At 40.0% G+C, this 24,706-nt stretch overlaps 3 protein-coding genes across 9 annotated transcripts in view; 2 read left to right on the forward strand and 1 right to left on the reverse strand.

The window, feature by feature from the left end:
• LOC124301431 (WW domain-binding protein 4) overlaps window positions 1-15,517 on the forward strand; it is a 30,438-nt gene extending 14,921 nt beyond the window's left edge. For 2 of the 3 annotated variants that reach the window (XM_046756451.1, XM_046756450.1), the window contains exons 2-7: window positions 9,880-10,087; window positions 10,243-10,344; window positions 10,600-10,737; window positions 10,976-11,228; window positions 11,747-12,068; window positions 13,721-15,517. In XM_046756451.1, the coding sequence (XP_046612407.1) occupies window positions 9,880-10,087; window positions 10,243-10,344; window positions 10,600-10,737; window positions 10,976-11,228; window positions 11,747-12,068; window positions 13,721-13,934 (1,237 nt within the window). In that variant the 3' untranslated portion in view covers window positions 13,935-15,517. Of the gene's footprint in view, window positions 1-5,182; window positions 5,334-9,879; window positions 10,088-10,242; window positions 10,345-10,599; window positions 10,738-10,975; window positions 11,229-11,746; window positions 12,069-13,720 lie in introns of those variants that run through there. The other variant, XM_046756449.1, reaches the window with a different exon arrangement.
• On the forward strand, window positions 15,160-24,340 carry LOC124301434 (protein-L-isoaspartate(D-aspartate) O-methyltransferase-like). Of its 3 annotated transcripts, XM_046756457.1 has the most exons (6): window positions 15,160-15,294; window positions 21,017-21,106; window positions 21,299-21,438; window positions 22,642-22,870; window positions 23,100-23,185; window positions 23,593-24,340. In XM_046756457.1, the coding sequence occupies exons 2-6, from the start codon at window positions 21,052-21,054 to the stop codon at window positions 23,779-23,781; spliced, it is 699 nt and encodes a 232-aa protein (XP_046612413.1). In that variant the 5' UTR covers window positions 15,160-15,294; window positions 21,017-21,051; the 3' UTR covers window positions 23,782-24,340. The 3 variants fall into 3 exon arrangements, with proteins under 3 accessions (XP_046612413.1, XP_046612412.1, XP_046612415.1); XM_046756456.1 differs by lacking the exons at window positions 15,160-15,294; window positions 21,017-21,106 and adding an exon at window positions 21,114-21,232; XM_046756459.1 differs by lacking the exons at window positions 15,160-15,294; window positions 21,017-21,106 and adding an exon at window positions 21,114-21,232 and having other exon boundaries at window positions 23,573-23,712.
• Window positions 15,839-20,699, reverse strand: LOC124301427 (facilitated trehalose transporter Tret1-like). 3 transcript variants are annotated; one of them, XM_046756442.1, is made up of 6 exons: window positions 20,480-20,699; window positions 19,455-19,527; window positions 18,869-19,343; window positions 17,471-18,038; window positions 16,744-16,945; window positions 15,839-16,604 (listed from the first exon to the last, which is right to left on the reverse strand). In XM_046756442.1, exons 3-6 carry the CDS (start codon window positions 18,981-18,983, stop codon window positions 15,963-15,965), a joined length of 1,527 nt encoding a protein of 508 aa, XP_046612398.1. In that variant the 5' UTR covers window positions 18,984-19,343; window positions 19,455-19,527; window positions 20,480-20,699; the 3' UTR covers window positions 15,839-15,962. The 3 variants fall into 3 exon arrangements, with proteins under 3 accessions (XP_046612398.1, XP_046612396.1, XP_046612397.1); XM_046756440.1 differs by having other exon boundaries at window positions 18,869-19,387; XM_046756441.1 differs by lacking the exon at window positions 20,480-20,699 and having other exon boundaries at window positions 18,869-19,387; window positions 19,455-20,460.
• Window positions 24,341-24,706: the final 366 nt, after the last annotated feature.

The following is a 24,706-nucleotide window of genomic DNA, read 5'->3' on the forward strand; positions in this document are numbered from 1 at the left end:
ATAATAAAATAAGAATGATAAATAAAATCGGGATAGAAAGATGATGAATAATTGAATGTGTTAATAAATTTGTGTACATGTGTGCAAGAGAGAAGTTTCGTAGTAACAAAATTGAATCTTGTATCCCTGAGAAAGGGGGAAAGAATCAATATTTTAGGAGATTTGATAGTTGAACGAGGAAATTTTTAACCTGTATTCGTACACACGCAAAGCGGAAACGAGTGTCGATTATTGCAATTACGGAAATAATCGCGGAAATTGTGATAAAAGAGTTGTGTAATAACTTTGATGGTGATAAACGCTATAAATTGATTTAACAGTATTTTGTTACCGCGACAGGAAATCGTCTTTGTGTAGCAACAATACGTTTTGTCATGTTGCGGTCCGCGGTTTGCATGGCTTTGGGCCATTTTATTATGTATAAACTAAAATTAAATTCATATGCTCTACTTGATATATAAAAGCGCGTGTAGGTCGAAGCTGTGTGGTTGTATATTATACTTGTGAAATATTGTCGTCGTTGAGTTTGTGGCTTTTTCTACTTGATAAATCACCTGGATAGCCTTATATATTTTTAAAAATATTAACTTTATTGATTGCCTCTCGATTTAAGTACATTATTTTGCCGTTCCGTGTCTAATATTCGAATGATCAACTGCACTTTCGTCGCACGTCAGATACCCGTTCATTTTTATTACGTACGTCACATCATAGTGGAAATAGCCAAAAACCTCGACCCGGAGTACAGCTCCGAAAAAGAAACGAGACACAAGAAAACTACTCTCAATTAATACGATCATTAATACAAATCAGGAGACGCGTCGTCATCGAACGAGAAATCTTGGAAATATACGATGGTGAAACTGCCGAGCGAACCTCTCGTTAAAAGCGGTGACAAATTTATTGCATGCCGAATTAACGGGACAAAATAAACGCTCGAGCTGAACCCAGTCGACGGACCAAATGACGTGGACTAAGTAGCAAATTATTATTATTTTTGTTATAACTGAGAATACTCGAGAAACAAGAAAGAAAATATATCAAATAAACTAAAAGTACGAGGAAATAAAAATACCGAAAGCACTGAGGAGGTGAATATCGCACGCGATTCTTCGAACCATGATGATCATGGTACGAGTACACGTACTCGTCAAGACACCCGGAATCCTTCATCATTTCGCAGCATGGACTGCTTGTCCACGTGTCCATACATCCTTCATCGTTGATATTTGTCAAGGGCAAAAAAAAAAAAAAAAAAAAAACACGCCGTTTGAAACTGTTACGATAGGCGAGGAGAAGTCCGAGTTTCTTGTCCAGATGACAGGTCACAATTACGAAAGACACAGACTAATGTAAATATCCGGTTATCCGATTTTTCATTTTCAAATTGATTCCCATTTACAAGTTAGAACTTGCAGATGTTTCCCGATTATTTTCCAACGAATAAGATCCGCCGGTTCAAAAGCTCTGACGCGAGTTTTGCATTAGCAGATAGTGGTTAAATGATTCACTCCCAAGTAGCATTGCATGTGCTTCACTCATCCGAAACACAGATTACCGAGCATTCGGTACTATAGATTTTAAGCTCTGTGTATACCTATGTAACAACGTATGTTAAATAACAACGATACCGAGCCACTTTCTGGTATGGCCAAACGTCACGCTGTAAACTGTGCCAAGCAAAAAGTACCGAACATCAATTTTTTTGCACCATCTTCAGACAGTCGATTTGTGTGATTCTGAGTCACGATTTTGAACCTGGAACTTGGGACAAAGTTCAGGAATTAGGTTTTTCTGCAGGCTTTTCTGCAGTTTCTTGACTTGGGCATATTCAGGAAGTTGGAAGAATCCGTAACCACGGTTTCAGAAAACCATCATTTCGTCTCTTGACTTCGCTCGGAGTGACATTAAGTCATGCGAAGTCAACCCGAGTCACAAGTCATTTGAAGTACACTCGTTTGAAGCGCTTTGAAACAGCGGTATATAAATTAATACCAAGGCTTTTGAAGTCAGGTGTATACATATAGGCACCTATATACACCGTACCAATATTTTATCAGAGGACGATTAACCACTCTTGAGAAAATTAGCCTGCAGAGATGTTGTTCGGTATTTCATTCGACCTGTTTCTCTCGACTTTGAGCAATACTAATGATCCTACAGTACATCAACAAAACAGATTCTTTCAAAAGCCTGATTGCACAATCGGTGTTTAAAAGAACAGAGCCACTCACGTCGTTTTCCTCTTCTTCTAAACAACGAGACAAAGAACGGGGCATAAAACTTTTTTGAGAAAAATCGTGTCGTTATCCGCTTTATTCCAATGGTGTTCAAACCAAGCCACAGAATGAATCGAGACTAGCCGGAAACTGGATATAATTGCCTGATAAGTTCTCGAGTGGCTTGAAGATCCAGGTGGACATGAGCGAGTTTGAGGAACTGTCGGAAAGAGAAAGACGGGTTAGCTTCACCAAAGCAATTTTCAGCTTCATGGTATAGAGGAGTTTGCAGTTTCTGTCGAGTGTCGGTAGTTTCGCTGGTGGGTATAATCAGCCGATGATATATCGCAGCTTTTGTGGAGCACGCGTGTAGAAGTTGAACTACCTATAGCCAAAGAAGTATAGCCTAGTAGTACACGGTAGAACGATGAGCTTTGGGAAGTGGAGGAGGAAGCGAGACGGATAGCTAAAGGCTAAAATCGTTCTAGATCTCGTTTCGTTTGCCAGGTGGAAGAGAAGAGATGTCGGCGAGTAGGAAGCACCCTAATTATCTAAATTGAATGCGAAGTTATCTAGCGCCACGTAAACGTATCTAAATTGAACGTAAAAGCCAAAGTTGTGCTACCCGAAATAGATCATACTCACACACTGTGCCTTCATCTTGATACATTCACTCGACTATAGCAAAAAGACACTTTTTCATCATACTTACTTGCAATCATTATAATCTTGCCAAAAAGCCTCGCAGTCGGAGTCTGTCGTTGAAAATGGTCAACGGGTACACCTGACATAAGACGCAGCAGTGTCAGAAATTGATGAAGTGAAATTTTGTAAGTGTAACTGGCCGAAAAGCCCGAAGAATATAAGACCTGCAAGCACCTATCAATGATTCACAATTAGCTGTACTGTAACGACGTTCCTTTAGGAACTTGAGCGACATTTTTATCGCGCGATAAAGAAAAGCGCGTTAAGAGATTGGAAAAATAAACCATCGGTAAACATTTGTTTTCTTTTCTCTTCGACTTCGCCTTGGATTTATTTGTATTGGATGCTAATGGGCTTCGTTATTCCGTCGCTGAGCTCGGCTGCCGTAAGTCTACCGTGATATGGGAAATCCCTCCGTATGTTGACCAATCCCACTCATCGTTACATGAGCTCTTAAGTAAATAAACGGCTGTTGGGATGTCATCGGGGGATCGTCGTACTTATCCCCCCTTTTATCTAACCTTAAAGTTGTGTACGAACAAACACTTTGCTCGTGTACCTTGAAGCCGCTGCATGCATGCAAGCACGATTGTACCTGTCCTTATACAAATTGCGCAACTCAACCTACTTAGAAGCCCCACTTATTATACAACAGACACGTGTATCTCACAACAACGGCCTGTCTTTAATGAAACTTACAAGGAAGGTATCCCAGGTCGATCTCCCCGATTTCATTTCTTTTGCAAATATGTCATAGTATGCTAAAAACTAAGCGGCACGTATTTTTTTTCGTCTGCCATTGAACACTTTAATGGGGTCAAAGTAAGGCATGTCAAGGGGGGATTTGGCATTTTTTTTTTTTTTATTGAGAAAATTACATTTTTCATTTCTCGTTAGGGGCCATACTTAAATTACGTAACAAACGTAAGGGAGGGGGGGGGTCAGACTCGATTGTTACACTTTGTTACGATACGGGGGAGGGGGTCTTTTGATGCTTGTACGTAATTTTTTGAATTGAATGTAAAATTTTTTGATAATTAATAAAAAAATTCAAACTGAATTCCCGCGCCAGATTCTGTTATAGCCAAACCTTTAACATTTTGAAACTAGCGCGCTGCGGTAGCTCTTGGCATTAGATCACTCAACTTACAGTAATTAAAACACTTAATAATTAATTAATAATTAATAAATAGAAGAATAATGAAAAATACAAATGATTTTAATAAAATTTTATGCTATTTCGTTATTTGATTCCGAAAAATTACGTACAATTTGGGACGGGGGGGGGGGGGGGGGGGGGGTTGACATTTTGTTATGATCTGTTACACAGGGGGGGTAGGGGTTGAAAAGTTCTTCAAATTCCGTTACGTAATTTAAGTACGGCCCCTTATGAGAAAACATTTCCCGTTGGATTGGTTAAAAAAAAATATTACGTTCTTGCGGGTAAAAGTGCGAAATCCCCTCTTGACATGTCTTACTTTGGAGAGTGGTTTCATCCCCTTAGAGTGTTTAATGGCAGATAAAAAAAAATTGGTGTCGCTTAGTTTTTAGTCTACTATAACACATTACAAAAGAAATGAAATCGGAGTGATCCAACTGAAATACCTTCCTTGTAGGAGGAATCTTTTCTCTCAGTGAAGTTCCCCAACTTTGTTCGCACTGTATATGACATTAATTTTTTCTCGACCCTCGAAACCGTGCCCAAGAAACCGAGAAAATTCCTTCATTTCTTCAGGATTGGCAGAAAGAAAGGCTGCCAGTGTTATGGGTGCAACATTTACGTATGTACGTCAGGCTGCAAGTGACACGCGACTAATAGCTTTGTTGGCTCAAATCGTGCCACACAAATTGTCCCCATGGGTGTATAGCCGGTAACGACCCGATGCGAATGTAATAATAGAACGAACGAATTATTACACCCACTGCGCATTTCGTGGCCCATTTTAGTAATCAGTCTTTTGTAATGGAATGCGGCACATTGTGCTCCTCGACTCTAGCTGATGCTGGCAAACTCGGGCGTGTAAAATCCGGTAAGATATTGTGGCCGGTACCAGGACCGTGGCGTATGGCTACAGTCATCTCACTCTGCACATAGGGGACGATATTATTGATGAAGATATTTATAGAATGTGCAGGGTTATGACGGTTACGCGGACGTAGGGCTCACCTATCGCGGTTGCGGATCGAGAGACCATTCCCAACTCTTTCACGAAAAGCGATCCAAAATCTCAAGTGTTTCCAACGTGCGACAGTGGCTCGCCAAAATCTTCGTTGACTTTGCCATCGCGTTCGCGATCGGTAAGAAGAGAATTGGAATAGCGTCAACTGGTCTTTCAGCTCAATGGCTCAAACTGGAAGCCATATCCAATTGGCAGAAGCGGTCCGCGCGACGATAGTGCTTATTTACCAGTGAAGTGATATCTGTTTATACGTGATGCATGCGTCGAACTTTAATTGGACTAGGCATCATCGATCGTTTATATTTGTTCAATATCGGGTTCTGAAATATTCGTTCGTATAACGGTTTCAATCAGCCCATCAGTAATGGAAAATTCCTTCGCAACACGAAAACTCTCGACGAGCTCGAAACGAAGGTTTCAACGAACTGTCGAACCTGACCAACTTCTCTTTCACCTTATGACCTTCTGTAATCAAATTATTTCCCCCAACAATTTTTATACGGTGGTTGCGAACGCCCGCTTTGACAGGGATTAACACAAGGCGATGTTCACGTGAAGTTTGTACCGCACTGACCTGCGGTATAAACATTTTTGCTATCACCAATCATGCCTGAGTTTCTGTATACCAAAACCGAATATACACACAGCTGTGTATACAGAGTTGGCTGGCTGGATGGACAAGAAGGGGTGGAAGAGAGAGAGAGAGAGAGAGAAATAGACACGTAGGCCGGTGTTATACTGGGACACGTCGACGCTTTGAGAATACTTATACAGAAGACAGAGAGAGGTCATGTTTAATTGGCAACTAGGCGAGAATGCACTTATATTATTTAGCACTTACGTCGGCTATGGAACAACGGTCGGGAATGAAATGTAGATCAAGTACGCTTTGATGAAGATATCATTTGCAGTTCGTTTAATGGAAGGGCGACAATTGAGGGAACCACAGACTCGAGATTATTTTACTCGTCAATGTCGCCTCCGTTCTCTCTTTTTTTTTCTTTGTGACTTTGTCGCCGTCGGGAAGCTTTTCCTTATCAAAGATACCGCGCGATGAAAACGTTGGTGTAATAATAGCTTTCAATTTGGATGACGATAATTACAATATTGAAAAACCTCCGAGGCTGATGCTGTTTCTTTTGAAATACGGACGATGGGGATTGCTAAAGACTCGACTTCCTTTCTTTTCGTTTGCACAAGGTAAAGAACGATAGTTCTCTACTATCAACGAGAAAATCGTGTATCTAATCGAGTCAGAGATCGAAATATTACTTTATGAAAATAATTTAATGCCTCTGACCACTGTCTGTAACAACAATTGCAATATCAATGGGATTGTGACGATGAGTTGGTGCAATAAGCTGATTCATTAACAATATCATATTTTACAGTATATTCATACGATCTTCGTTGACGAAATTCCTTTTAAACCTCGAATGAGGCAATTTCTCCAGTGTGTATGATAAAAAAGAGATCCGAACTTGCAAATGTTCCAATTTTCTATTTCTCGGCGTCTACGATTGTCTGTGTAAACCGAGAATCTTGACCTTAATAATGACGCAAACAGGATTTCGAAGAGTCAAACCTAACGGAATTGCGAATTCTTAATCCGACACCGTAGCCGTAATCCGATTTAATTTCAACCTCAAACGAATATATTCACAAAGCATGTGCGTGACTCGATGCAATAATTGAGAAGTCTTCGAAACGGTGTCTGTACGTCATATCATGTATACATACATACGTATAATTGAGTTCTAACGGGGGCACTTTCGTGGGAAACTCGATATCGTGAGTTCTTATCGACAAATATATATTCTGTACTCAAATATAGGGTAATGAAATATTTGGACCATTTTCAACCAGTTCTTATTATTACTCTTTGATTGATCTACAACGGAGACGGACAACACGTAAGGATATTCAACGAGTTATCAAGCGGAAAGAAACCAATTGACCGAAGACTAAAAAAAAAAAGAATATCAAAGGAAAAAAAAATTTCATCTAGTTTAATTCCAATAAACAGATTATCTGTTCTTATACATAAACAACGTCCATTTGAATTTGGCCTGCGGATTCATTTCTATCGCATATTAAGTACCTACGTCCTTTTCATTCGTTTTCTCCATCATTGTCCAAATAACTTGGTTGGAAATTTTCAAAACGGCTTCTTCTCTCTTGTCAAATTTGGGTTCGGACGATGGGGTCCATTGATCCATAACTGCATGCGTCGCATTTTTAGGACGAGATCAGAGTAAAGTATAGAATCAAGTAATGCGAACCGGACGGATAAAGGCACAACGGGACAGCTGTGCAAAACAAAACGGTTTACGTGTATCGCGTACGTGCGGGATATTGTGCGGAATATAGACTATGCGGAAAGCTGAGCTCTCTGAACCTTGACGTGTATCTCACGCCATGCAGTACGTATAACCGGATATCGGCTGGGCGGAAACCCATTGGGATACAAAACTCGTAGGGGGAGGAAGGCGGACTAACAAATTTTGTCTACAAGTTCGGATCCTCGTTGGTTTTCTGCAGTTTGTCTCGTAACTTGGAAAATTGGGTGAAATTGGGGCGGATTTATTGACTGATAGATTTCCAGAATGAGGTTCGCTGTTTTTGAGTCGATGCATCATCGTTCGGAGAAAATTGATGAGCTTGGCTCACGATTTTTAAGTTTCTTCTTTTGCCGTCAAGTTGACGAAAAACTGCAGAGAACTTCATAGGCGTGCACATTGTAACGTCGTTACATATTTATTATACAACTCGCGGTATGTTGATAGCCATACGCTAAAAACAAAGTGCGGTAATAAATTTTACAGATCGATTTACGATGAACTTTGCGAAATATTAGTAGAACGCGAAAAATGTAAGACCAGTTTGTCATCTTGCGTATTTTGTGCACTTTGACCTCGTGAAAGAACAAACAGTATGGAAATCTTAATTATTTTCGACTATGTGTGGAATCGAGAATCAATATGGTTTTCGATTCATCGTTGAATTCTCGAGAAACGCCATATATTTTTTTTATTTGTTCGTTTCGACTTTCAATCTACTATATAGAGTTCCGTGAAAATAAGCTTGCAATAGGATTATACGTGGAGAGCACTTAGAGACAGCCGATTTTTAAAAATGGGCGTCAACCAGACTGCGCCCTTGAACCCCGGATCGGTTAATTACTCCGAAATGTGAGGTGTACACTATAACGCGTTGTATTAGACTAATTACCGAAGTAGATACACCGCTGATTAATATGACATGCACAGCGCTGGGTTTTGGTCCGAAATTGAACCCATAATGCGTAATAGAAGCGCTTTCGGTCATTTCTCAACATAATAATGCCCATAAAAAATTGATAATGAATTATTAGCTGAGCAATTTCAAGTGAGCAATTTTAATTATAAAAAATATTTCAAACGGACACGCGGATCGAGCCTTAACGGCACTTTGCAAACACTGCAAAGCTCAGGGAGGCGAGATTTAATTGCCAACTAGGCGAGAATGGCCGATGCACTATTTCGCACGTTCATTGTTATTGTTTAGCTCTAGGCTTGATTGTGTGTATAGGTGTACGGTAGATATTTCGCGAGGACAATAGACGGGAGTGGAATGTAGACCAAGTGTCGTTCGTTCGAACATCCATTCTGATTTTATTAAAAAAAAGAAGAAACATGCTATGCAGGGCGCATCTTTGATACCCTCGACATAATTCGTAAACAAAACCATTTACCTACACGTGATCAACTGGAATATCGATTTCCGAAAAAAAAAAAAATGAATGAATACAAATTGATTAGCAGAATAAATGGCTGAATATAAATGCACGTTACAGCCGACTCCTCGTAAAACCGCATTTCGTTGTGACGCATTAACGTGTCATCAAATTCCTACACCATAGATGAAAATGTGTTATTAGTTATAGGTAGAATTTATTGCTGTCAAGAGCCCAGAGGCATATTGTGCAGCAGTAATGTCTGCAATAAATTGTTCTCCCATTCGCTGAAGAGTGGAGGAGATCGACAGGCATTATCGCGTTTTATGAAAACCCATCTTGGACGAAGCGACGAAGGACGGAATAATGTCGGATTTCATTGTAACCCGATGCAATTGTCGTATATAAATCTCAACTGCTGACATATCCTGTAATCTATATATCCACCTTTTTCCTTTTTCTATTCTCTTATTTCTATCCAACTAACCCAGCTTACGTGAAAATGAAGGAAAAGATTATTATCCGCGAAAATGTTTTTTCGGACGGACACACGTTGGCTTTTTTTTTTCTACCCTTTCCTGATTTTCCGCTCGTAGATTCGCAAAAGTAGTTATAAGTGTAGGCTCGCCGAGGGTTTGGTCAATATTGAAGAAGTTCTCTTGCTCTCGACGTTCTAGCATTCAATCGAACAATTCCAAGTTTCGTTAACTTTGATTTTCAGATTGTCGCCTGGTCGGTTTCTCATCCTTATTCGATATTCGTTTACACTCCCTCTCCTTCCCCCCTTTCTCTCTCTCTCTCTCTCTTTTCCCCAACATTTTGAGTAAATAAGAGGAACACGTATATCCACAGCTTCATAATATTTATTCACCCGATTCACCCTCTTTGAAATTATGTTATATAAATACCATTTACATATTTACTTTCAATTTCTGCACGGTGCGCGCGCGCTTGATTCAAATGCAAATGATAACATGTTTATGAATAAATTTTGTACATAATGACTGATTTAACACGTGTGAAACTGTTACTGAATCCCAACACGCATCTTGTTCGTTAGGGCCGATTACTGGAAGTCTCAGGGTCGGAAATTCTGCGATTTTTGCAAATGCTGGATCGCCGACAACAAGCCGAGCATCGAGTTCCACGAAGGTGGCAAAAAGCACAAGGAAAATGTCGGCAAACGACTCCGGGAGATTCATAAGAACAGTGCTAAACAGGCCAAGCAGCACCGGAAGTTCGAGGATGACATTAAGAAAATGGAGACCGTGAGCAGCGAAACATTTATTCCACTCTTCTTTTCTTCCGCTCTGCATGATTACCGGTTCTAAAAACGAACATAGCACGTCCAAAAAAAAAAAAAAGTTGCGCTTACACGATTCACGCGAGGATGAGAAATAAAACGCAATTTCTTTCGTTTCAGGCAGCAATGGCGGCATATCTCAAAGACGTTGAGAACAACACGACTGATCTAACAGCGGAGAGGATAATTCGTGAAAAATTAGAAAACGCAGGAAAAAACGACGTGAGTTGTAAGTTAAAGGCGGCTGAAATCATGGTATCTAGTAGTCCTGGAAATGTCCTTGAATTTTGCTTGTCCTTAAAAAGTTCTGGAAATATCCGGGATGAAGAAATGTACATAACAATTATCATTTTCGTGAATTTTTAGTTTTCCTTGAAATGTCCTTGAATTTGCTAGAAATTTTTTACCGGACACCATGTGAAACAGCTAGCCGATCGAAAATAAAAACTGGGTAAAAACGAATCGGCTTTTTTACAGGCCGCACCGCCGAATGTTCCAAAAGCACCTCAGCTGGCACCTCCAGAAGCCAGTCCAAGGTACAAGAACAGACAATTTCACCCTACAGTCGGAGGCGCGCAAACACGTGGAAATAAAGGGAATCGAGGAGAGCGAGAGGTCAGAAATTATTTGAACGTATAGATAATGAAGTTGCCGAAAGAAGTACGCTTGGATATCCTCCGACTAATCATAAGCTGTTTAATTCATTTCCTCTCCTCTTCTTTACGTGTGATTTCGAATATCAACTTTACATTACACTACGGAACTCGAATTATTTTTTTCAAACTTCTTCGTCGATCCATTTTTATTTATCTTGCATTTTCGATATCTGAATCAATCCTCCTAATAATCGCAGCCCCAATTCGACGTCGATCCCTGCGATCCTTCTTCGTCGTCTCAACCCAGATCTTCCAGCCACAAATCGGGCTTACCCGGAGCAAGCGGAGACGTGAAGATTCAGGGCAAGGCTAAAATCAAAGGCAAGAGGGTCAAGAAAGGGTTGGAAGACGATGCAGCCAAAGTTAGGAGTCAACTTTTCGCCCAGAAACTTTGGTACGAAGCAGTCAGCCCCGAAGGGTATACCTACTACTGGCACATCCAGACAAACGGTTCGTGACTATGCCTTTCGATTTTTAAAATTTGAAAAACGATTAAGGAAATTTTATTCGATCAAAAGTCCAGAACAATTTCCGAAGAAAATCAGCTCACGGTTCCCACTGACTTTAAGTAATCTTTTCACAGCGAATTTTAAAGTCTGATCGATTAATTCGATCAAACGTCTCGAAAACCTTAAAAAATTAGAAATGAAATATCGCGAATCATCAAAGATAAGCTTTGAAATCGATTAATATTGCCTAATCTCAACATAACCTAACCTAATCTAACTACATAGTACAAAGCATCTCCGCCGGAGGCGGTGATCAACGTGACGTCATCTACCTGAAGCCAATCGCAAGCGATGGCAAAAAAGATGCCCAAAAAAAAAAAAAAAAATTCGAACGTCTTTATTCAAATGACCAGAATAAAAACCACTCAAAAAAATATTTCTCGCAATATTTTTTATCCACTGCAGACCAAGGCGCGGCGTTGATGTGTGAATTTAATTTGAATCGCTAAATTTCAACAGAATCTGTGTGGGAGCCACCAGCGGAAGGTTTCGCGACAATTGCCGAGCAGGAGGAGGAAGCCAAGGAATTGGCTCTGCAGGAGGAACTGTTGGCTCAAATAGCCAAGGACGAGGAGAAGAAGAAGGAGGAAACCGCCGAGGAGCGGCGAGCCAACGCCGAGAGAGAAAAATACAAAGAGATTCGGAAGCAGCGGGAGGAACAAGAACACGCCGTCGAGCCTGACGATGATGAGGATCAATCACCCAGCGTTCCCTATAGGAGAGATTACAGTGTGCCTGAACGGCCACAACCCTACGGAAAGTGGAAGACCGTGCAAGTGATGTGAGAAGACCAGGATATAATTGCGTCTTCGCGTGAAAAAAAAAGAATTAACCAATTTTTTTATGTGTACAAAGCAGAGAAACAGATAAGATAATTAGGTCGGATATTTCCTCTATTTTATCAGAATGTAGATAATTGCGCGTGTTAAGAGCAGTTGAATTGACCTGATCTTATGATCCCGTGTATGACTGACGTCATAGTGTTGTAATTTTCAATCCAGTGTATTCGATTTAATTTTTATTCGATCTAATAAAGAAAAAACGAGATTATTTTTGATTTCTCTGCTTTTCCATACATGTATTCAATTTTTTCACGCGCAACGACCTAATTATTCATTTTAGTTTTCGGCCGAGAATAGAATAAGTATAGTATCCGAAATGTCTCTGTTTTATATCATCGATGCAGAAATTACGTTCAGTAGTATTGATTTGAATCTCCCTGATTGAAAATACCGGGTATCCCGGCCTTCAAAGTGTAGAAATTTGATGAACCCCCGTAAATCCCGGCAAATTGTGTTCGTGTATTCCTCAGGGTAATCTATTGGGCTTTGGGGAGCTGGATACAGGGGTGTGTATAATATTATAGTGAAAACTGTAACGAATGCAGAACAACCGGGGAAACACGTCAGCACGTAATGAATTTCGTCCGCAAAGGTACGAAGCCGTATCACGTGTCCCATGGCAGTTTGATTTTTCGTATTTCCAGTCGAGCCTCGCCCGAAGTAAAGTTTACCGGTTACCTAGAAAGGGCTTTTAAATAACAGATTCTGTAATAACCTACGGATGACAGGGGACGCATACAAATGTCCCCGTGTTTGAATGCTGACACAGGTTCATTTGGCGAAATGTTTTATGTTTACCTACGCAGAGACAGGCATAAAGTCGATTCGCGTCGATTCTTTGATGCGATTCCGTCTCGTTTTGTACCGGTATACATACCTATATTTTTACCCATCGGCGACAAACACGTTCCGCCAATTCAGCGAGATAAACTGGGTTACGTTGAATGGAGAATAGTTTCGTTTTAACGAACTTCGTTTTTTTTTTTTATTTTTTTTTTTTATTTCAAATTCTCATCGTTCGATCAATTTCGCTAACATATCGGAGTTTTTTAATTGAATGAAACGAGATGTCCAGTCTCTCTCGATATGGGAAAGTTTTTTGGTCCGTGTATTATTTGCCGCATAAAATATTATTGAATAGCTTATGTATGTAATGTAATATTGTGGATTTAGAGGTAAATTAAATTGACGGACAAAAGAGGTCGGTATTACCGCTTCGGATGTAAATGACAAAAAGCAGTTTATATTTTATTGATTCGAGCATATTACACAATGTTGTCCTCGCAGAGTCCTTTTTATGGGACATTCACGTTTCATCCCAGCTCGACCATTAATATTACGTACAAATTTATAACTGTATCAAAATCGCGATTCAGCGTTGTAGCAAAACAAAAGAGGATCGGATCTTACTCAACTGACAGAGAATTTTCGTTCCCGTTGTTTTAACGGTATTCGAATACCGAATAATGTTCAATGTCTAATTACGATTACGACTACCGGATGACGTAACAGGAACGTCCAAATTGCTTTTCGTCCTCGAAATTCAATTGAGGAACCGAACCAGTAAATTAATTTATTGTTATAATTTCAGCGAGAAGAAGCCGGTCGATTTGCAGCTACCGAAACATGAATTTGTCGCAGTTTCGGTTCCCTCGTTGGAGCGAGAAGCGCCCCAGCGAATTTTCAAAGAGAAAACAATATCCAGAGTCGATGCCGGGGATAGCGATGAAGAGACCGTTCCCTCAACCTTCAAAAAACGCAAGTTTGGTAACAAAAACGTTCGGAAAAGGCTAGACGACGATTAAACACCCTAAATTTAATTTTTTATTTTTTTTTTCTAAGTAAATAACTACATTCACCTAGGAATGCTCTCGGGATTTTTCTACAGCTGTGCGCTCTTTGTCCTGACGTAATCACCTATCCTTCGCTAATTGACAACTAGTATTAATTCAATTTGTGGAGAGTATTTTCTATTCTTTCCTGAAAGAACGGAAAATCTCGTGAAGTCGAGTTGGCGAAGAAAACTCTTTTACCGAACACTCTATAAGAAGTTCCAGTAATTCAATTATTTTTACTTTTATTTCGTCATCTGTTTTCTGGTGACGTTTCTCTTCCACTGACTCCCTGCTATTTGTCAGTACTTTTTATAAATGAATCAATAGTACATTGAATAGTAAAATATTTCGATGTGTGAACATTTTAAGAAATTAGGACTATAAAAGTTATGGGCAAATGACTGAAAGTGTTTAAGCAAGTTCAACTAATGCCGTTTTTCGCGGAAAAAAATAAATAAATAAGGAATACCTACAGTTCTTGATTTTGGGAATAATTTTTCTACGGTAATACACAGAAAGTTGTTTTTTCTTTTCAAACCGTAAAATATTGTTCATTTTCACGGCCCGAGCGCGAATAATCAATCTGATATGAGATTTCGCAATTTTCGTTCATACTTACACGCGAAAAATACGACGATTAGACACACGGGATTGAGATATAAACGTGTTTAGCGAATTGTAAACTAAAATATATCATATATTTTACTACAACGATCAATATCTATAAGTTAAAAATAAATACTTATAACTAAAATTTACAACAAAAATACTCTGTCCTAAGTTACATTCATATCTGTATAATGTAATAATTATGTTACATATTTATAACGTATGATACAACATTTTTCTTAAACCAACGATATGTCCAATACGATATCCGCCTTAATAGCAAAAGCTGATAACTCGGGTCGAAATTGTTATTTACAAACTGAATTAGTCGATCTCATTTGTTACGCACCGTAGATATGTGTGTTCAAAAATAACCGCGTCGTGTTCCAAAATGGCGTCGATGATCAAGACGTCACCGATTCGCCAACGGTGGCGCCTCGCTCGCTGCTGCATTGAGAATTGCTGGCCTATAAAGCCCTCGCAATTGTTTGTACTTCAATAATTTTCATTCTTCTAAACATTTACTTTTAATACTTCTTTTCTTTTTTAAACTAAAATTCTAAAATTCATCACACGAGTCGATCGTCCAAGAGCGGAGGATTCAAATAACGCGTACATACGCTTGTAATTTCGAAGTGGAACGACCCGATTAAACGACTTCTCACCTGCTGATAACTGACATCTAGCTGCTTGGCGCGAAGCCCGTGGCAGTTTTTCAAACGTAAGTTTAAACTGGGGCTCGCCATTTAATTAAGTTAAAATTATGCAATTTCAAAAGCTAGCTAGCCTAACATCGATGCCCAAAAATATTCCATCATTCTCATGGCCCCTGATCCCTTAATAACAATTATCAAAAATAGAATGACGCGAAAGTGAAGACAAGCGAAGAGATTCTACTCGTCAACGATCAATCAAAGCCGATATGTTAATTCTTTTGTTTCAACGAAAACAATAAATGTTGAACTAAATTTGGAATTGTTCCTACTTCACAACATTCGCTTGGTTGGCAAAGCTAATCCCGGTGTGAAATTTGAATATTCTTATATAACGTACAATTCGACGTTCGATATTATTGTAGAAATTTTCAAAAAATAACTAACAATTATCACGCTAGAGTTTTCTCCTTCACGCACTACGTCACACATGCAAATAGCTAATGAAAATATATGGAATGTTTTTTTTTTTTTTCGTTTTCTACTAAAAATCTATCGAATTATTCTGAACTCCGATTTAACGAATCTTTTTGCGAAATTTTACTTTTATCCTAATACTTCTTCTAAAAGGCACGACTGCGCAATCGTAACGGCATAAGACAGCCTGGACTTGATCATTCACCTACGTAAACACGCAAAAACCACAATATCGCTCTATAAACAAATCTCTTATAAGCTATACCTGAGTTGGTGCGGCGGAACTTGAGCCGGTTTTACTCGACTCTTCGGTCGTGATGTACTTCGCACGGTCCCTGAGTTTCGAGTTTCCGTCAAGTTCTTGAAGAATGGAGTCGACAGACCGGCCCTTGGTTTCCGGGACGAAAATCCACGTGAATACGAACGTGAGCGCGGTGAACCCGCCGAAGATAAAGAAGCACCCGTAAATACCGACGAGAGCGGAAATGGTCGGGAAAAATTTTAATACCAGAAAGGCCAGTATCCACAGAAACTCCATGGAGACGGAATTGGCCAGCCCGGCAATCTCCGGACTGAAGACTTCCGAGGCGACGACAAATGGCACTGGACCCATGCCCAAGGAGTAAACGATCACGTAAGCCGACAACGCAGCTACGGGAATCCAGCTGAAGGCCGTTACCTCGTAACCGTGGTTTTGGAAGTAGGAAAAGAATCCGAGTGTGAAAAGGCAGACGGACATACCGGCGCAAGAAATCAGAATCAATAGTCTTCTTCCAGCGCGTTCCATCATCGCCGTTGATATGTTCGAGCCAAATACTTGAATGGCTCCAACAATAATTGCGGCCATGTCAGGGGACAACGAACTACCCGCAGCCTTGAATATCGTCGCCGAGTAACTCATCTGAAACGATGATTAAACAATCGTTATTTACCGCTCGGTATGAATAAATCGATGAAGATGATGCTGAGAATGATGTGTATGTCGTTGGTTGGGAAGAGGAGCTTTTTGCGAGACGATGATGCCGACCCTGGTTACTTACTATGGCAAAAATTCCGGAGAGTTGTTGCCCGCCGAGGAGGCCGAACGCGATTATAACACCCTTGATCGTTCTACGGGTTTTGAACAAGTCCTTGAAGCCGACCTTCTGCTGTGACACGATTGACTCCTTGGCCATTGAGCTCAGAAAGGCGAGCTCCTTGTCCACGACTTCTCGTTCGCCACCTCGAAGCCACAGCAAAGATCTGTCAACAAGCGTAAATCTATTCGTGTAGCACGTTTGCCATAAATTAACATTCTTTTGTCTACCAATGGCGACATGTGTCAATAGACCAATCAGAATACAAAGCACACTATAAATAGCAGACAAAAATCTTCCTGCTCAATTTATCTCCTCGGCCTCTTACACTCCATCCATTCAGCGAGACGTACGAGAACACTGATTATTATAACTACCACGCTGCAGTAATCTCCGATAAAAATATCGGTCAGGAATACTCGGAACTGAGCTTATGTTGCGATCATACGTAATTTGTTTTTCAATTAATGGAATCGGTGTGAACCAACACCATCAAGTCTTGCTCGAGAATCGGGACGTCGGTACAATGACTCGAAATAATGATCGTATTAAGACGAAACTAAAAAGCGTCTCGAGTCTTTCGATAACGGTAAAAGTAAGTCACAATGAATATCGTTGAACAATTTCCCGAGCAAAATTAATCGGTGATCTTTTGAAAATATGACGGAAAGTTTGAATCCATACGACCTACCTTCCAGCCTCCGACATCCGTTCACAGCGAACGAGATACGTCGGCGATTCGGGCATGAATATAAACGCCCCGAGATAAACCATGGGGATAACCGAAGCACAAATGGCGAAGACACGGAAGGACAGGAGAGTCCCCAGAACGTATGTGAGGAGGATACCAATGTTGATGAAGAAGACGAGCAGGCTGCCAAGCATCCCGCGGATGTCGTTGCTCGCGATTTCCCCGACGTAGAGGGGAACCACCAAAATTGCACCGGCGCCACCGATTCCGGCGAAGAAACGAGCCACGAAGAGGTAGCTCTGATCCTGGGCGAATATGGTGACGAGCCAGCAAATTCCGTAAGGCATCGCCACCAAGTATCCGGCAGTTTTCCGCCCAAATTTTTCCGCCATCATGCCAAAGAGCGGAGTGCCCAGAAGACCCCCAACGCAGAGAGAGCCTCCAAGCCACGAAGCACCCTCATCCGACATTGGTTCAACTCCAACAGGCGGATTATCACTCTGGAGTTGCGGTGTCATCGGTGATGTCCAGCCTACCATTGTTCCGTACGCGAACGCGGCCAGGTTGACTGAAAGTTTGAAACAAAGTTATATTTAGGGGAGAAAATGGTCGATTCATTCAGGATAGGGAACCAAAGAGGTGACACTGTCCTCGTCTGCCAAAAGTCATTTTAGTTCATTCTTGAGTCGTGGGAAGTGGCTTAAAGTCGTGCAAAGTTACTAGAGTATCAGTGACAAGTCATTCCAAGCCTTTCATTCGATCCCGGGTTTTTTAGAAAGACTTGCAGCTTTGAGTTAGTCCAATGCCTTTTCCTTTGATCAGGTAGTGGGACTCCTTAAGTAATCCGTACGTAAGAAGGAAAAGTTCATTGAGACGTCAAGGATTGATGCATAAAGCTATACTAATTAATATCGCGATAACTGATGTATTTGTGTTCACAAATCGACAGTAATGACGCGTTGTCCATTCATACAAACACAGAATTGAAATGAAAAATGAAAGGTATACGATGCAGGGTATTCTGATCTGGACGATTTATGTTTTAGATGAACCATTTATGAATAATTCCGACTGAGATTGTAGATTTTTTTTTATCGCGATATATTCCATAAATAATTACGAACTTCAAGTCAAATTCAAAGTCAAAGTGCACATCAATTGAATAATTTCACCCCCATCCATCTCCCGCCAATTTCAATGTGACGGATATTCCTATAAACATTTCAGACAAAACTTATACTTTAATTGAAGGCACGAGTAACTGAAAAAACCAACTTTCAACCCCCGAAAGTTTAACTCTAAAGTTATTTTTACTTTAATCATTACGACGCACAAAATTTAGAGCTACGCATATTTACAAAAGTACCCACGAATGTTTATATTTGTTATTATACACACTTGTCACAGCAGCGATGATTTGTTGATATTTTCCCGATTCACGAACGGGGGTGCACTTTTCTTTATCCATGTCGGATGGTTGTGTTTCAACCAAATGTTCTCGGCACGTGACCATAAATGTTTTCAACGATAGCGTGGCTGTACAAGTAGTCACAGCAATCCTTCAACAGTGTAACAGAAGCTGGAAACCCATCGTCTGACCGTGGCAAGATCAACTCAACTCAATTTATAGTAAATCCGTAGCATCGGAAACTGCAGGGAGGAGCTTGCTTCTGCTGTAGGAGCAGGAGAGCTTTATCTTGCCTGCCGCCGTTTATCTTCCTCCCTGACGCCAGTCCTCCAGTCCGAGAAGCCGACAGAGTTGCACCTTATAGAATCAATTTCGCGATGCGGCAAGAGGCTGCATTCCCGACGCCGCATCGCTGATTTCTAACATTTGCTCCGGCTACAGTCACTCAAAGTTTATCAAGGTCGTCTGAAACCCACGAATTTTCGTCAACCGAGCGCCGAATGAAACGTCTGAAAAAAATGAAACCTCAGCAATTATTGCTTCTCTAAACTCGGTACATATCAGGTCTCAGCTTACTCATCATTTCTTTGAGAAAAAAATCTCGTCTTTTGAGGCCTTGAGATGAAACTGGATTTTCGGTCGAAACATTCTGAAAAATATGTGAAAATAAAGACTCATGCGATTCTTTCACAACTCATCGGTACACCAGACACTCTCCACGTGCGTCAAATGAATCATTAGTCCTTTCTTTCTCTCATGATTTATGCATTAATCACGTAATTTCATATTGTCGTCGAGGATTAAAGAGATCAACTTTCGAGTAGGTGGTGAAAAAAAAATTTTCAATGACGAGCAGACGAGACGACAATAATTCGGAAGAATCATTCCGCGCATCTCTGTTGAACAGGTACAGTTTCATTATCAGCGAATAATTGTCATAGCCTGATCGTATATATATCACACGTCTCAAGATATAACAACTCCAGACTTAAACTACACGCTATATTAATTTACAGAACTCTTTGGCAATACGAGAATTGCAACGGTTCATAAATTTTTCTCCCGTACAGTTCCAAGAGACACTTCCGACGTGAGCTTTACATAAATCCTCGGTGTGTAAGATTTTTCACCGTGAACTTGCCGCCGACTTCAAATAGCCCCCCTTCCCACTCTCTCAGCTGCAATCATCTATTTTGTGCCAACAATCTAGTAATTTGTCCCCCATTTCTACCCAGAATATAACACCAGCCACGGTGCATGAACTCATCGCGTATCTAATGTCAAGTAATTATTAATGCGGTCTGTTTCAAACGGTACAAGAATAGTTCCACACACCTCGATTCAAGTGATTTAATCAAATCAAACAAGGTAGAATCAACAAACAAAGTTCGTTTCAAATTCACATAGTCAACTTTGAAATTGCAATCCACTGTTACATCATTCGGAATCGCAGATGATGAGTTAAAGAGAGAGAGAGAGAGAGAGAGAGAGACCGTCATATTCAAGTACACATATCACTCTACAGAAATTTAATCGAAGCACGGAAAAATTGGGTGACTTTTTTTCACGGTACTCGAAACGTCGACGTTAATTACTGTTACCTTCTCGGTGTATTTTGCATAAACCAGGCTACTCCGACACCACGTTTATCACTCGGGATGCTCGGCCCAAGTACTTCCGTTTCCCACCATTTTCCCCCACTGACAGAGTCCTTCGGGATAAGGACTGGGTCAAGCCGGTGAAGTGGGTCACGGTGGCTGTGGAATCTCGACTCACGACCTAGGTTCCTGCATATTCCAGAGCGCGCCCATATGCAACCAGATAGAGTCGCGACCGTGAATCGACTGAACCCAACAAAACCCGGGAATCCAACGTACGAAATCAATACTACAGAGACCTTTGCTGACCGTACCTTGTACAGTGAGAAAGTTGAGCTTTAGCCGCGGATCAGAGACGCTTGGAGACCTCCACGTGCCGCAGCTTTACATTCACAGTCGTCACGGATCGTTCTATAAATGTTTAAACGGACCTTTTTAAGATCGCGATGCGCTCTTCGCCGCTGTGTCATTCGCTCGGATTATCGTTTCCTATCTTGCGAGTATCGTTGAATTTATTGTATGTACTTTCTTGCTGGATAGATACGCTCCTCGAGAAAGCTGAGGAATAGAAGAGGATGGCATGGCACTGCAACGGGGTAACGAATCAAGAGATGGTCGCAAAGCTGAAAAGTGAGTTACAGTGAATTGAAGAAATGTCCGCATCGTTACGTCGCGTATATACGAATTTCCGTCTTTATTATACAATCGTCGGCCGTTTCAGACTGTACATTAGTGTGATGATAATGTATGAATTAGGTACGCGATCATTAGACCTCCGTATATGTATATATATCACGCGTAAATTGGGTAATTACGTTATAGGCGCCGGGATAATTGGATCGGATAAAGCAGAAGATGCTATGCTGGCAATTGACAGAGGGAAATATTGCCACGAGTCTGACCCTTACTTGGATAAGCCAAGAAAAATTGGCTACAACGTCACCATAAGTGCGCCCCACATGGTAAATGTTTTTTATAAATATTTTACATTCAAATTTCTTTTACAAAGCATAGAATGATTTCAAATTATTTTCGAATAATGGAGAATGGCGGAATCTTTAACAACTGATGGAAAAAAGCATTCCTGCCACACGATCGGCTTCGGTGTGAAAACTGGAAGGATTTTTTATGTCAATGATTATCGATTATTTATATTTCATGACACAGAAATCTTGAAAAATAAGATAAGATCGTGACAATGGTTTCGCATAGCTGGCTGTATTTTTATTTACCTACCTTATACATTTTGCACGATCCTATCTTACAAAATCAACACCTGACTTTAGTGTTCTCTCCACTCATTGCAACTGTCACAGTTGTTTTAACGGAGCGTTGCAAATAGCCTAGGTTGTATTTATTTTTCAATTCCGATTCAACAATGTCTCACTTTTTCCAACAACATCGATGTAATGCTCGAATGTTGCATTTCACGTTCGCAATTTCGCAAATCTTGGTTACCTTGAGCTGCTCTTGGTCTCCGTAGATTTATTATACGGCTGCGACAAAGAAAAAAAAAAAAAAAGAACATATTCATTTGTAAAACAAATCTGTGACATTTATATCGCAGCAGGGCAACAGATTGTCAAAGATCCGTAAACGCAAATTGCGAGTGTTAATTGATTGATGGTCGTCGTCGTCGAACATGAAATGGGGGTATCTTCGTAACCCTATTATCTCTTTACACATAGCTTCTCTTGTATCTATATTGAGAATACAATTTCTTTGTCGTTTATTGGTAATTTTCCATCTTATCGCTGTATTTAATTAGATACGCAATTATGAATTATACTTTTAGCATCAACTCGGTGCGGAATTAACGAATCTTCTCTGAGACGAAGATAATGAGTCAAGTTTGAAAAAAAAAAAAAAAAGAAATACAGAAAACGAAGAATTAGCAACGGTGCAAAAATTTCCCGCGAAAAGCTCAACTTCGCTCCTCTGAAACTCGATTAATTAATCAATTCATAGAAGTAACGAAATTATTATAGACGAAAGATTTTTCATCCAGCGAAAAAAAGAGAAAGGTGAACAATTAAAATTCTCTTTCACTTCCGTGTCCTATTCATACTCAACTTCTGAATCTGACGTTTTATTGGGGAAACAGAAGGGAACGTTACATTCGAATAGCCGAAATCTTCAACCGTGAAATTTGATTTCTGTCATAGCACGCTTACGCCCTGACAATGATGACGGAACAATTGTCGCGGAAAGGCGCCCACGCCCTGGACGTAGGCAGCGGAAGTGGCTACCTCACTGCTTGCATGGCTCACATGGTTGGGTCCGGAGGACTCGTCGTCGGCCTCGAGCACATCCCCGAGTTGGTTGAAGGCTCGAGGAAAAACGTCGAACTGGACAGGCCCGATTTAGTGCAGGACGGGCGAATCAAGTTTGTTGGTACTATAAAAAATAAAATAAAATATAATATAAATAAATAAAAAAATTCAAACCCGCTCTACCAATTCTGTCATGAAAAGTCTCAATTTCGAGTAGCTTATATGAATAAACGATATTTTTCATGTATTTTGCACTTTTATGCGTAGTCAAGAGTTTTATCTTTCCGTGATGTCTTTTTATTGGAAATTTTTCTTTTTACTGCATTGTATACATCGTTTTAACATTACAGTCGGGGATGGTAGACTAGGACATGAAGCGGACGGTCCCTACGATGCAATACACGTTGGTGCCGCGGCTGATTCTTTGCCTGAAACCGTGAGTTGACCTTGGCAAATTTTAATTTCACTATTCGACCTAGTCTGCTGGATTGGGAAGTTTCGTGATTTCAAATCCTTTTGGAAGAAAGAGCGATTTTTTTTTCTATCCTTCAGTTTCCCAATTGTCGTCTTTCTTTTCGGCACGCTTTCATTTCGCTACAGGTGCACAATTTGTTGATCCAAAGATCTCTTCACCACGCTGGTACTGAATCAATTTGATCTTCTCGTGTATACCTATAATAAGCTCCACTGCAGCTGCGCGCTGCTTGAAGACGTCTGTGTATTCATATAATTATATGTATTATATATAGACTTAAATTGGCATATCTGCTGTAGCGAAATGAACGAGTTTCAGTGTTGAGTTTTAAATAATTACGCATATCAGATATCTTTCACTCGCCGCAGTTAGTAAGCCAGTTGGCGCCCGGCGGTCGTCTTCTATGCCCCGTTGTCGCAATCCAAGGATTTCAACGGTACCAGGACTTCGTTCAAGTCGACAAAAATCCTAACGGATCTATAACGACGAAAAAATTAATGCAGGTCATGTACGTTCCATTGACCGACGCTAAGGCTCAGCTAGCTAATTTAAACTGAATTATAGAAGAAAAAAAAAAATTAACAGCATCGTTTTAGTCGAGTCCGCATAATTTCATACGATTCCTAAAATGCTCTCCAGCCAAATGCCAAATTAATTGGTCATATATTTCTTATATAAATTGCAATCCGCGTGTATCGCATTATTCACATACGTTATACGCGGGATCGCGCAAAATGAAAATTCAACGGTAAAGTACGAATTTTGGAAGTCGGAGTTGGCAAAGAGAGATACAGAAGAAAGAAGAGATTTAGAGACATTGTCAGAATACATATATATAGAAGGATCAGATGATTATTATTATTATTATTATTGTTGTTGTTGTTCTTGTTGTTATTATTACTATTATCGCCTCTGTTTTAACTGAATTAGTTCGAACTTAACCAGCTTCTTCGCAATTTAAATTTTATAATTCAGAATGTTGAAATTTATGTTCCCAATTCTACTTGTAATTTTATGTTTTCAATTTATTCTGTTGTACACTTTGTGTTCTTTGTATTCATTGTATTCATTGCACTGATTGTATTTACACAGCTAAATAAACATTATATTACATTACGTTATTGTCATTACGATTTCGCTAATTATTAATTAAATTTTAAATCTTACTTTTTAAAATCTACCGTGTCTGGATTATATTGAAAATTGTATATGCATACACGAATAGGCTACACGTTGGTAAAGTTTGAATTTAGAAGTAGCTGAATATATCATATGTTGTATACATAATTAGATAAAAAATAATTTATTACTTTTTCATTAATGCACAAAAAATAAAATATACATTTATACATACATATTTTTCCTTGAACACATGGATTCAGATTTACTTGTAAGTCAATAGTATAATATGTCATCGCTCATTTTTGCGGATAATTTATCGTTTCCCATTATAGCAGCGAGTTTGAACTTCACATTCCGTTA

The sequence above is a fragment of the Neodiprion virginianus genome, chromosome 3 (genome assembly GCF_021901495.1).
Source record: "Neodiprion virginianus isolate iyNeoVirg1 chromosome 3, iyNeoVirg1.1, whole genome shotgun sequence".
In the NCBI taxonomy this organism is placed as follows: domain Eukaryota; kingdom Metazoa; phylum Arthropoda; class Insecta; order Hymenoptera; family Diprionidae; genus Neodiprion; species Neodiprion virginianus.

Coding starts and splice junctions, on each gene's coding strand:
- LOC124301427 (XM_046756442.1), bottom strand. CDS start 18,983: ATGGTCACGTGCCGAGAACATTTGGTTGAAACACAACCATCCGACATG. Junction 16,946..17,470: donor CGGATGTCGGAGGCTGGAAG/GTAGGTCGTATG, acceptor GCTTGTTGACAG/ATCTTTGCTGTGGCTTCGAG. Junction 16,605..16,743: donor TCTCCGGAATTTTTGCCATA/GTAAGTAACCAG, acceptor TCATCGTTTCAG/ATGAGTTACTCGGCGACGAT.
- LOC124301434 (XM_046756456.1), top strand. CDS start 21,130: ATGTCCGCATCGTTACGTCGCGTATATACGAATTTCCGTCTTTATTAT. Junction 21,233..21,298: donor GATGATAATGTATGAATTAG/GTACGCGATCAT, acceptor ATTACGTTATAG/GCGCCGGGATAATTGGATCG. Junction 23,186..23,592: donor CTGATTCTTTGCCTGAAACC/GTGAGTTGACCT, acceptor CACTCGCCGCAG/TTAGTAAGCCAGTTGGCGCC.